The sequence below is a fragment of the Castanea sativa genome, chromosome 8, assembly GCF_040712315.1.
Source record: "Castanea sativa cultivar Marrone di Chiusa Pesio chromosome 8, ASM4071231v1".
In the NCBI taxonomy this organism is placed as follows: domain Eukaryota; kingdom Viridiplantae; phylum Streptophyta; class Magnoliopsida; order Fagales; family Fagaceae; genus Castanea; species Castanea sativa.
The window spans coordinates 24,708,121-24,721,350 of record NC_134020.1 but is presented as its reverse complement, the minus strand read 5'-3'; the positions used below and the strand labels follow the sequence as shown (position 1 = coordinate 24,721,350).

The following is a 13,230-nucleotide window of genomic DNA, read 5'->3' as shown; positions in this document are numbered from 1 at the left end:
CACGGGGTTGACGCCGAGGATCAAATGAGACGCCCTAAGCTGCCCATCGTCGTGCACGAAGATCTCCGACCTAAGAACGAAGTTGAGATCATGTGCATGTATAACTCAACTGTCCGGGAAGAACCTTCTGGATTCTACAGTAAGTCAGGCAACAAACCGATCAACTAAAAGAGAAAAATATAATATAATATGTATAAAGGGTACAAGAAACAATCGAAGGAGGGTTGCCGGTACCGACCAACTTCACGCGGTGAGAGCGGGTAAAGAAGCTCACTGGCGTGCCAGTTACCACGCACCCGAATGAACTCTCCGGCCGAGTTCCTATTAGAGTCAGGCAGGTAGGATATGAGCCGGACTCAGGTATCTCTAGTTTTCAAGTAGTAACCACAGGCGAAGTTGCCGCACAATTTATACATGAAATTTATGTCGTGCTGGTTCAACTGCAGCCCGAACATGTGGTTTAACCGGACGACACAACTAACAACCCTATAAAAGTTGGGGGGAAACTGGTCGGAGCATAGACCATAAAACCCTAGGGTACCTATGACAAGAGGATCTACAGGGAACCTAACCCCACCCTCGAGTATCGACATCAGCGGGAAAAACGCTGCGTTCGAATCAGCAGCCCTCTGAAGTTCGAGGTCGCCCACGTTGCAATACACAACGTCGACGTCCCCTGGAATGCCAAAGGTCTCTCTAAAACTGGCCAAGGCAGCCCCAGGGGTAAGTAGGTGAGATAATCCCATTACTATAAAATGATATGGAAGAAAATCGAAAAGTTAAGTGAGGTAGAAAGAACTTACTTGTGGGCTCTAGAGAGTGGAGAACTGAGGAGGTTTTTTAGCGCAAAAGAAGAATGCTCGGCAAAGGAGGGGATGGGAGTGATAGAGACACAAAAAGTGGAGAAGGAGTCCAGGATGGGCTTCTTATAGGCCCTTGAAACGTTTAATGAGGCCAGAGGCGGGAAAAATAACCCTCCCAAATCATTTTCTTGGGTAACCCCCCACACGCGTGGGCACGGTTCACGAACCGTCGGGCGGTTCGCCAACTACCAAATATTAATTACTGACATGACGATCTGATACAACGCCATTCTCGAGAAAACCGCTGAGACGATTGCCTTGGCCGGGTGCCAAGAATATACGTCCGCGGGAACCCATCACTACAACTTGACTGGGATCCTTGATTCATCACCTGAAGCAAAGCATGAATCAAGGGGGGGCTATTGTACGGGTCATACCCCCTTGTCAAGCCCAATCGCCCTAAGGCCCGAAAGGACTAACTCTTGCAAAAGCCTCGCGCCGACCACACGCAGTAACGCGCATGCTGTCCAAGAGGTTCGATCTAGGAGTGCTCAAAGCAGCCTGGGACGTGTCCGGCCGAGCACGGACTTAACTACGGGGTTGGTCCCAACGCCACTATCATTTTCTCCTTCTCGCCACCAAACATCCACTTAGATGAAACGGTGTTGGACCTCCCTTCCACTACCTAGGGAACGCCCTTGCCGAGCATCAAACCCAGCGGTGGAGCCAGTTCTAATGCCACTCATTTTCTCCCAATCCAACTAAACCCCCACTTAGGGGTAATAGTATTGGACCCCTCCCTTCACCCATCAGGAGAATAATCATGACCGTTCCACTAAGTTTGGCTATAAATAGACAAAGAAGAATCAGTTAAGGAGGTTGGCAATTTCAGAGAGAAAAGACTAGGGAGAGAGCAATATCAAATTTTCCCAAGGAAGAGAGGGGAGAGATAGTGAGAAACAAGGGAAGGGGGGTCCCTTATACAGGCCTGCCGAGCATAACACCACCCGTGGTAGGAAATCTAGAAGCCCACTATACAAATAGATTGTGAGCCCAATTCCCTTCGAGGCCCAGCAACCCTATTTTGGGACGCACAAGATCCTAACGGGTGATAACTTGAGATTGAGGAGATTGGATTTTGTGGATTGGTGCATTATGTGCCGCCAATGTGGAGAGACGGTAGATCACTTACTTCTTCATTGTGAGATGGCTTATCGGTTATGGAGCTTTGTCTTTAGAACTTTTGGCTTGTCTTGGGTTATTCTTAGATCGATCCCAGATTTGCTTTTTGGATGGTGGAATTGGTTGGAGAAGCACTCGTCTCAGATTTGGAATTTAGTTTTGTTGGTCATCCTATGGTGTGTTTGGAATGAGCGGAATTAGCGGACTTTTGAGGATTTGGATAGCACCGGTGATCAGTTGCTTGCTTCTTTTAGTGGGACTCTTTTCGATTGGTCTAGGGCTTGAGGACTCACAACTAGTGACTCTCTCCCTTCTTTTTTAGCTCCCTTTCTCTTTTGTAGTTTTTCTGCTTTCTTCCTCTTGTTTTTCTAGGTTTGCTCTATGTTTTTCATGCATAGAGTAGCCTTTCGTTTATATTTATATATCACTCTTACTTATCAAAAAAAAAAAAAAATAGATGGTAGGATGTTTCTGGGTCCTTGGTGAAGAAATTATTCAACAACTCAACATTCTGTTCTTAATCGTTTGTATATATGCTTGAGCAAGTTCATATGCAGGTGATTCATTATGCCAAGTAAATATATGGATTTATTTATTATGGCTGGAGTAGGTTGAGGTATGAAATTAAAAAAGTGATGTCTCATGTGTACTTAGAAGATCTTGATGATGCTATAGAAACAGCTCTTCGGTTTGAGATGTTTGTAAAATTTGAAGAAATGTACAAATATCAAGCCTAAAGATAATGCTGAACAGCCAAGATTGCATGCAAAAAAGACTATACAGCAGGAGCAGCCAGCAGAAACTCTAAATCATATAGCTAAAGTGCCACAAAGGGAAGATCGAAAGGCAGAACATGATGCTGACAACCAGAGGAACAAGTAGTGGATCTGATACAGCAATCTCAAGAGTCAGAAAAGCATGCAACAAATCCTAGACAGCCAGAAAAACAAGTTGAAACATCTACACAACTTGAAGATGATTCAAAAAAGCAACTTGAAAACTTAGTTAAGGAAACTCAGCCCACTCCTGAATTGATCCTAAACATTGTTATTTATACACAAGGATTCATTTTACTTTTCTACAACAGAAGCCAAAGCTTTAGGCTTGAGTAAAACCATCCCTAAAACATCTTAGCATGAGGTGTGGAACCCACATGCATATTAGAAGGGAAAAAAAAATAGTGATTTGGTGCTTATCCATCACGGCATTGTGGTGGAAAGTGTTTGGTCTTTGGTTGCTAGGCCAGAAGGCTATAGAGATGATCAACTGAGGCTACTCTTATTTAGACTATATTATGTAAGGTGCTGCTAACCATGTTGCATTGAAAATTATACATGATAAACCATTGTTGTAGCTATCCAAAAGTTTTCAGGCAATTCTACACAAATCTAGCAAAAAGAAGGATCAAGGAAGAGAGGGAAAGTGCTAGAGGTAATCACCTTAAAAGCTGGACATCTTCCTCATTCAAAAAGTTGGGAATTAAAGATTCTGCATGACTTAACAATGAACCTACAAATACAATACACTCATAAGGAATACAGGAATATCAGCAATTATGTCCTCCAAAATGAAAAAACATTAAAATGATCATTGAAGAGAGATACTTACGGAGGTTTCTGCAAACAGTTGTAGCTTTTGGAGCATCAGAATTAATGGAAAATTCAGGTAATGATTTAGATAGGTCCATTTGCAAGCACTCCAAAAACTTGAGAAGGAAGAGGTTCCTCTCCTGCTCTGTGGATTAAAATAGAAAACTTGATTAGTATAATCAGGAAAAACTGCTGAGAACTGATCAAACTTGTCATGAAATTTACATAATCATTGATAGAGAATCAACCTTCACAGATGGTAGGAACAAAACAATGGAGGTTTGCAATTACTTTGACAAATAATGATGTTCTCTGATGTTCATAGGAAGTCTGGGGCATGTTATTTGTAAGTGGAGTAAATTCCAAATTTGTCCCATTTGATAAGTCCAATGGTGAAAGTTTATCCAAAACCCATCCAGCTGCTGCAAATAAATCATACTCAAGACTACCATCTTCTTCCCTCATTGGGAGATTAGAAGAACACCAACTGGATAAAAAATCTCCATGAGGGAGTGAAAATATTGCAGTCAGAACTTTAGTCTGGAGTAAAACACAAAAAACATGGTCACAAACCTCATCAAGACATACTCGGATGGAAAATACTTGGATATGTGCACTGTATCCATAAAGAATTACATGTAGACAAAACAATGACTTTTCAACTGTTAACAACAAATAACAGCAATTCAATATCATGCAAATTAAATTTTTTTAAGGAATCAGAAATGATATCTTCTTTCTTCTTAGAATATATAAAAGTGTATTAGTCTTAAAACAGTCCCTGCAGTTTTTCTTGATAGGTATAATCATGGAACTAAAGCATGTCTTTTAATTTTAATTGAACGAGAAGGGGGAGGGGGAGGGGGAGGTGAGGGGGAATTTGTATCTTGACATTGAGTTTCAATAAGGCTTACAAAGTGTATTGTAATGTAAGATCGAAAATTAGAATCATCGGAGAAGATATCAGCTAGGCGCATTGCATTGAGTTGCAAAAACCCCGTTGGGTAACTTCTATCGGAACAAGAAGTAAGATGTTTGGGATCTCTACCAAGTGCTGTCTTCAACAGCTCAAGAACCTACAACATGGAAATTTTATCAATGGTGAGCAGCTTGACAGTAAAAGCACACGTAGTATACCCAATAGAGTGTAGAATTCCAGGGGGCTAATCATGAAGATTTACAAAGTATAATAGCACTTATAGCAAAAATGCATTTTGCAGACCAACTGTCAATGAGAGCTCCCAAGGGATTCACACAGAATTTGATCTCTACCTCATATAGTCATTTCTTTTGCTGGGCACTCAATAAGACCAATATCCACCAATTGAGATAAGTGCCCAGAGAATTGTGAAAATGGGACTAGAAGAGAAGTATACAGAATTAGCTGACCATCATATTGTTAGAAGATTTTTGGGGCATTAGATCCTAGGAAAAAACAGTTAAAAAGGTCTTGCTCTGCAGAACAAGCCAACAAGCTGTATGAGCAAATGCTATGGTCTAAGAGAGGCCCATTCTTTGATTTTTTTTTTTTTTTAATTAAAGAAAATTTTATTCAAAGACATAATAGTGAGTCAGCCAAGTATACAGGAACTATACAGCAAGGGACCAAAACAATCAAATACATAAATTACAAGCATCCATCAAATCATAGACTGAAATAATAGAATGACTTCTGACTATAGACATCCAATCCGATAGAGTTTTAAAGAAGAAAAGCTTTAAATCGGCTATGGTCTAAGAGAGGGCCATTCTTTGATCATTAAAGCAAACTAACCTCTAATGCAACAGACTTAGCCAAATTTAAGCTTTCTGGCGAGCTGGCAACCTCATCCAGGTAAGAAATGCTTTCTGCTTCACAGAGACTCAACAGCTGAGATAAAGGGAGTTAGTGACTAGAACAATAGAAAACTGCAGTAGATTCTAAAGCAACTTAACCTCCAAGTAAATGTTAACAGTGGACTTTCTTCAATGAGACTCACAATTGATAGGATTTTAGCTTTCATCCTAGAGAGAGCAGCCACAATTCTGGAGGACCCTGTAAAAGGTGGTACATTTAACTTCAAGATGGCTCGAGCCAGAAAAAGAACTCCACCCTTTCCACATAGTTCCTGAAATAGTATCAATACCAGCTACTTTATCAAAATAATGAAAACCATGAATTATTTCAGGAAGCAAATGAACATTACTAAAATGGGACCTGAACATTACTAAAATGGGACCTAAACCTCTACAGTGATATTTCAAGAAAATCCTCCATGAAAATATTGACGTACTAAGATGATCTTAAACATTGTTTCATCACTGTTGCGATTACATTTATGTCTGCCAAATGAAGATTTTGACTATTTAAATCTCCTCCCCACTATGTACCTTAGCTCTTGACCCACATACAAATGCAGTTAAGATCATGTATATTTTTAATAATATAGTTCCAGAGCATAGTGCTTCCAGTTTGGCCACAAACTAAACTAGTCCCATCTTAATTGTTTTCTTATTTTTCTACTGCCCCCCATAACTTACAGCTAACATAGGTGACACACTTCCTAGCACATGACTTGCTCCAAACATAAAGAGAAAAGAAAACGGCTCAAGTTGGTAAACCTTATTCCTAAGTAGGCGCTCCCTAAACATCTTTTGTTGGCACAATGACTGAAGATACTGTAAAGAGGCTTCACATTGCTGGCATAAAAAGTTAACCATTCGTTCAACAGTCAGACTACGAAAATCAATATGGTGTGCTGACAGCTGGATCTCAAGAAACCCAATGGCAGTGAGGACTGCTCCAAAAGCTGCATCCATAAATATGTCAACCTGACACAGAAAGATTCATGATCAGTCGCACAGAAATTATGTCAGCCTGAAGAACTTTATAACTTAGAGAAGAAAAATATTTAGCAATTAGAGGATCATTGCCATAAACTGATTTGAAAATATTTTTCTTACTAATAGAAAAGTAAAACTTAAACCAGCAAAGAACCAAGAACATGCAAACAGCTAAGGTTAGAGAAAGACTACCTAAATAGTCCAACTGAACCCTCTTTCTGAAAATAGCAACTTAAACAAATCATTTGGTGTCTGTTTGGCTAGAGCTTATAAGCTCAACTTTTAGCTTTTAGCTTTTATGTACAGATTTTTAAAATCTCACTTTTTCTCACTTTTTCAAAAGCACAAATATACTTTAGCACATTTTTAGCAAAAAGCTAAATAAGATGTTCCCAAATGGACATGGTCTAAATTGTACCTTAGGGTGCGCAAGCAATACATGAACAAGATCTTGCCACTGTGAAGCTATGCATCCTGTTAATAGATGTAGACTGCTTGCCACAAGTGCTGAATGAACAAGGGGAATAAGACCAAAATTATGGTTTTCCTGCATTATGGAATCAAGTCTCAGTAAAGATAAGGAGTCTGGAAGACAGAACTCAAGGGTAAGGATTAAGGAGCACCTGTTTATATCCACCAAGAACAATCAGCAAATAAAACACCAAGTCAAGCAGCTGTTCTGACACTTTTACATCATCTAGCAAAATCTGTAATACAAAAAGCAGGAGAAAAACGTAGTTTACCCTCTTATACTACCCAGAATCTTCAATAGTTTCTAAAAAATCCAAAACTATTGGAAAGAGAGAGATGCAGGCAATGGATTTCACTAAGGGTAATAGGAACTTTTTACTGGTGCAAACTAATTTCAATGTGAATAGCTACTTCAAGGCAAACACCAATCCACCAATCCATGAGTATATAAATATTCTTTTCTCCATAATTCATCCTCAACTTTCCATATAATTCATTTAAGCCTTACATTTAGCCTCACATTTAGCCTCTTGTACTTCCTTTTTTTGCTTCCTTCTTCGCCACTTTATAAATTTCATAAGTGGCAGCGACTCTACTTTAGGTAGGCTCTCTCTCTCTCTCTCTCTCTAATATAATTGATCATTAGACCTCCTTATTCCACCATCAAGACTCCTTAGTCAATCACCCACATTCTTTAGATTCTCCAAGTACATCTTTAGCCACTCTTTTAGGACAATTAGTCATTTTGTTCCGCAACTTATCAACATCTTCATCGTATTCCACTTGCCTTCTTTGATCATTTTATCTTTAAACACATCTTGTTTATCCCTCTTCAAATCCCACCACCTAATCCTTCGGTTTTTTTTGTCTAATAACAAGAGGTGGCAAACATCAGAGACACCCAAACAACCTGCCTTCACCCACTTGAACCAGTCCGACCTGGCAGGTATTTTGCAAATTTTAACAAACCTGGCGGTCGGCAGTGAGTTAAATCCAACCAAACCCGATATGATCGGGTTGAGTGTCAGGTTTCATTGTTGGAAATCCAACAAAACCCAACCCGTCTGACATCTCCAAACCTCTATCCTTCCCTGATCACCGTTGTTCCCCTTTGACAGAGAGCTTGAGATCTCAATAAGATCTAGCAAAGATCTTGAGATCTCTACCAAATCCATTGTTCACTAGATAGTGATGCCCTCCACCTCAAAAATCCCAGATCAACTACGGAGAATTTTCCTTAGCCCACAGGTTCAACTGAATTAACCAGAGATTTGTACTCACCAAACAGGTTGACAAACCGTGTATTGACATTCAGCAGCACTTCCAGCTTCCTTAGACCTATTTTAGTTGTTTTGGCCAACAATTTTACCCTAAACCCAACTCCAACCTACTCACGGACACCCCTACCAATGCCTCTTCTTTTCCATCTTTGAATACAAATATTTCGTATCTCCAACCTATGTTAATGGTTTCACTCTCTCCTGGTATCACCTTACAATCTTTACAATATTTACAATTCACTTTTCAAATAATGATGATATCTATTAGACTAATGTCTGTCCCACTTTTGAAGGTGCTTAAATTTGTTCTCTCTCTCCTTGAACCAAATGTTCGTTAATATCAAATCATAAGTTGTTGCAATGCCTATAATAGCATCTCCTAATTCATTTATTATTCTCTATCCCTAGCTTCCATGAACTCTTTCAAAACCCCATACTATCTTTTCTGACATGACCATTCAAGTCTCCTCCAATGAAAATCTTTTGGCAACCCATGAATCAATTCATCCATATCTTCCCAAAGATTTTACTCGACAGATTCTTCCAATCCTATTTGAGAAGCGTGTACTATTATGTTAATTGTCTCTTCTCCTAAGACAAGTTTTATTAACATAATTCAATCCCTTATCCTCCTAACCTCAACTTCTCTTCTAAGAAATTTATCTATGATTAGTCAAGTGCCTTGTAGCTCAACTGGTTGGCACCTCTTGAAGTTTCCAAAAGAGAAATTTAGGGTTCAAATCCCCCATCCCCCCAACTGTCGAATTATAAAATAAAAAAAATTATATATGATTATTCCTACCTGATATCTATTTTATTTTTTTGTGTATACCATAATTTATATCCTGAATGTTCAATCTCTCTAGATTTCTCACTAATCACTCAATCTCTTGAAGATGTCTATTCTCCTCCTAGTCATTGTATCTACTATTTCCATTAGTTTTCTTATTAAAGACCATATATTTTAAGTGCCTGTATGAGTCATATTCTTTTGAACCAACTTCTTTAGCCACACCAGCTCATCAAAGTGCAAGAACTCTTGCCCATTTTTCACTATACTTGAGCAATAATTAGTGCATCACTGATAGGAAATGCCTAAGCTAACCCTTGCCCACTTTTCACTACATCATGGGTTTGATGCAAACAAGTTGCTGGATGTCCCAACGTGCATCTATAGTGGATTCATTCAAGATAGAGTGACTAATTTTACATTTCCTATCAACCTACTGCAACCTTCCTCTTCCGTTTTTTGAGTTTGCAACCACCTGTGAACAAAATCTATGAAACTGAGCACAGGCACAGACTGAGGTTTTTATTTTTAATTTTAATTTTTTAAGCAAACTACGCCATAGAAAATAAAGCATCCACATTTATGTCCCTTTATCATGTAAAAAATTATTTAGACATAAATAATAAAGTTCCCAATACTGTAGGAAGTGCCATACACCTACAGTAAGAAATTAGAGAATATTCAGTCCAAAATACAAAAACTAGTTATTACATTATATATTTCAGAGGTGCCATGATAACCAAAAAGACAAATTCCAAATCCACAAAAGAATAGGTGGGGGACCATTCTTTTAAATGAAATTTTAAGTAGTGACTCTCCCCACCCCTGTCCCTCAACATGGAAATGTGTACTGCACCCCTTCCCATATCTCCCACTCACTTTTCCTAAATGTATCACTAAACTAATTAAAGTTTCTGATAGCAAATTCATTACGGGTTATACCACATATGTAATTTCAAGTGTTTGCAATACACTAATTGATCACAAAGCTATAAAAATTTGTGGAATGCACTATGCTGCACATGAAACAAGCACAAGTTCAATATTACAGAAACCAATTAAAGAGAAGCTTTGGCAGACATTACTAACAGTGACCTGCTCCACTTTAGATTGCCGAGATGCTAAATCACACAAGGAATGCAAGAGCCGAATACCACATAACAAGTATCTGAACAGCGTCTCATCTCTGTCAGATGACATAAGAACACCAAGAAGGTGCAAAGGAAGAAAGGCTGCAAGCTTCTCCATATCAATCTGATACATAAGACAATATAAAATATGACACGTCAATGGATAGGTAAGAGCAGGACCACATAATGACAATGGTGTTGACAGTTTTGTCTGACCTTCATCAATCCTTTTTCAGTATGGTAGTGAATTGTAAAATTTTCGGAGTCCTTCAATAATTTATTAAGTTCCTGAGAGCTAAGCCCATGTAACTCCTTCACTGCTGAAATTAAGTCAATGGCCTGTTCATACAGATAGATTGAACTTATTAATATGAGAGAGAGAGAGAGACTGAGTCCTAAGAACAGAAATAAACTTGATTTTTTTTTTTTTTAAAGAGAGGTAAAACAGCTGTCTACATTGAATAGAAAAGTGGGGAGACAAAATAGAAAATAAAAAATATTTTGCACCAACTTCTACTTCAGTTGATTATTCTTACTTCTGTCGCACTACATGATGATTCTTCCTTTGCATGCCTCATCCTTAATAATCTAGAGCAAAGAAAAATAAAGGATTACATAAGGAGAATATCACAATGTAGAAAATTAGTACTAAGTAGACTGATGGCCATAAGATATTTTTATTAATGTGAACTGCAGGAAATGCTTAGACCTTGAATATATTGAAGCAACTTCAAGTGCTAGATATTGATAGTAGTTTACATATAAGCTAACATAACAGTACCCTGTAAAAGCATTTCTCGCTCCTTCCAACTATACTGACCACTGCAGAACTCTGTTTACTTTTGGTTGCAAAGAAGACATCAAACATTTATTCTTTGCAACAAGCAGACACAATAATAGTCATTGAACCTTACTTTTTAACAATTGGAATGGTTTTGTACAACATACTGGTGATTTTTGCAGCAAGGGGCAATCTAGATTAAGAAAAATCATATGTTTGCAAAAAAGATGCTCTAGCCATCCAAAATTGAACTGTTGTGGTACTTCATTTTGAACAAACATGCCTGAAATGTATAAGGACAGTCTGAACAAAAAATATCCCCAAAGTCCAGACACTAACATGTGCACATGCTTGGCAACCAACAAAGCATGAAAAGTATACTATGAGAGAAAATTTAAAAGAGAAGAAAGTAACATAAACAGAACACATGGAGTTATCACTTACGTGGTTCACCCAAGTAGGGCTTTATCAGGAAGGAAAGAAAAAATTGAAAATAAAAATTCAGTGCTAAGGTTTTTTTCCCCCTACAATTTCAGTGCATTGGGACTTCTGTTTATGCAATTGGGGGTTCGAAAGCTCACAATCCTTTTTTTTTTTTTTTTACTTATCAAAAAAGGATTACAAGTTTTTGACCTCCCAATCCTCATAAACAAGAATCCCAATGCACCAGAATTGTGGGAAAAAAATGTCAACAACCAAGAGTTCGCACTCATAACCATGGGACCCTCTTTAGTAGTGAGAGTGAGTCTTCAACTAGGAAAGTCACCTAGTGCTCCACCATGGGTTTTACATGCTCATAAATCATAACACAACACCCTGAAATGTGTTGCCAAAAGCCTCACTAAATGTACTCCCCATGTAGAGAGCCCACCAAAACCCCTAAAACTGATGCCCAATTATCATGCTCAAAGACAATTTTTCCATTGCTTGATGGACAAGGATTAACAAAACAAATAAGTTCCATCACAATCAATCTCCACAAAAAAGGAAAGCATATAAAACTACAAATTCGATACAACTTTCCTAACACATGCATCTAGCTTATTGGCTGCTACATTCACTTACAAGATCAAATTCACAATTATACACACACACACACATTTGAAGGATCCAAAAATATTTGCACGATGCAATGCATTGAAATTGATTACACTCAAAGATTAGGGTTAACACATTTAACACACACTCTCTCTCTCTCTCTCTCTCTCATAGACTTCACAAAAAGCATAAGCCTTGTACACTCTGAAAACGAACATTTTCTAAAGATTGAATTTTTAACATTGTCCTGCTTTTTTTTTTTAAGTAAGAAAAAAATTATTAAAAAAATACTCCTTTATGCGAAAATATCACAAATCAGACAAGAAGTACAAAGAATAGGAAACACCGAAAATAACCATAAACACTGTATATCATTTTGTACCCAAATTGTCAAAATTAGTCCAAAAACAGCTAATTTAACTAACGAAATGTACTTGCATATGCGAATTCGGTAATACACAGTCCAATAATAACACACTCATATTCAAACAAACACAACCAAATAGAACTCAAAATTAAGTAAAAATATGTATATTCTAGAAACACGCAGACTATAACCAAAAAAAACCCTAGATTTAGTGCAAAGCAGAGTGAGTTGCGGAGACAAGTCTGCGCGCCGTACAGTACAGAAATAACACAAACAAACAAACAAAAACAAAGCAAACAAATTTCTGAAAACAAAAACAATAAAAAAATTTTATATATATATATATATATATAGAGCTTGAATAAACACAATAACTGTGAGAAATTGAAGCTATAGAAAGCCGACCTGAGAGCCGTACGGTTCGTGTGGGATATGAGTTTGGAGATTGAAGAGCGAGAGCAAAGAAGCGAAGCGAGAGAGAGAGAGCAGAGAGAAGAGAGAGAAACACAAAAATGAAATTCGCGGGTATTTTGGGGGTTAATGCACAACACACACACACACGTCGATTTAGTGTGAATTTCTTGACGAGTACAGTACAATTTGTATGATTGAAGACTACGTTAATATTTATATTGTACGCTCTCCGCTTAACACTTTTTTTCTTTTTTCTTTTTTTGCCGTTTTAATTTGGTGCTGGTTTATTGTTGCTGGTGTGCAGTGGGGGGTTATAAGTCAATGACTAATGTTCGTTGGTCAAGGTGTCTGTAAACAAACAGGGACCAGTGCAAAATGGGATTTTTAGCTGTAGGCCCTGTTTGTTTTCGGATAATGTAGAGTGAGTTTTGCCAATTGTGTATTGTACTAGCGTGTTGAGTTTCTCTGTTTGGAAAATAACATAAATAGGACCTCTAGAGTCTAGAGTTTCTAATCAGTTTGGAATTAGCTTTTTTAAGTTCATAATTTTGTTGATTAAAGT

The 13,230-nt window shown here is 38.0% G+C and overlaps 1 protein-coding gene across 4 annotated transcripts in view; it reads right to left on the bottom strand.

Annotated features, from left to right (window-relative positions):
- LOC142607393 (nodulin homeobox-like) overlaps positions 1-12,942 on the bottom strand; it is a 30,403-nt gene extending 17,461 nt beyond the window's left edge. For 2 of the 4 annotated variants that reach the window (XM_075778857.1, XM_075778859.1), the window contains exons 1-13: positions 12,660-12,942; positions 10,605-10,656; positions 10,285-10,407; positions 10,028-10,192; positions 7,021-7,104; positions 6,816-6,944; positions 6,176-6,385; positions 5,554-5,682; positions 5,349-5,444; positions 4,489-4,650; positions 3,823-4,114; positions 3,594-3,719; positions 3,425-3,494 (exon numbers count right to left, since the gene is read on the bottom strand). In XM_075778857.1, coding sequence (XP_075634972.1) covers positions 3,425-3,494; positions 3,594-3,719; positions 3,823-4,114; positions 4,489-4,650; positions 5,349-5,444; positions 5,554-5,682; positions 6,176-6,385; positions 6,816-6,944; positions 7,021-7,104; positions 10,028-10,192; positions 10,285-10,407; positions 10,605-10,646 — 1,628 coding nt within the window. In that variant the 5' untranslated portion in view covers positions 10,647-10,656; positions 12,660-12,942. The remainder of the gene's footprint in view (positions 1-3,424; positions 3,495-3,593; positions 3,720-3,822; positions 4,115-4,488; positions 4,651-5,348; positions 5,445-5,553; positions 5,683-6,175; positions 6,386-6,815; positions 6,945-7,020; positions 7,105-10,027; positions 10,193-10,284; positions 10,408-10,604; positions 10,657-12,659) is intronic. The other 2 variants (XM_075778858.1, XM_075778860.1) reach the window with 1 other exon arrangement.
- Positions 12,943-13,230: the final 288 nt, after the last annotated feature.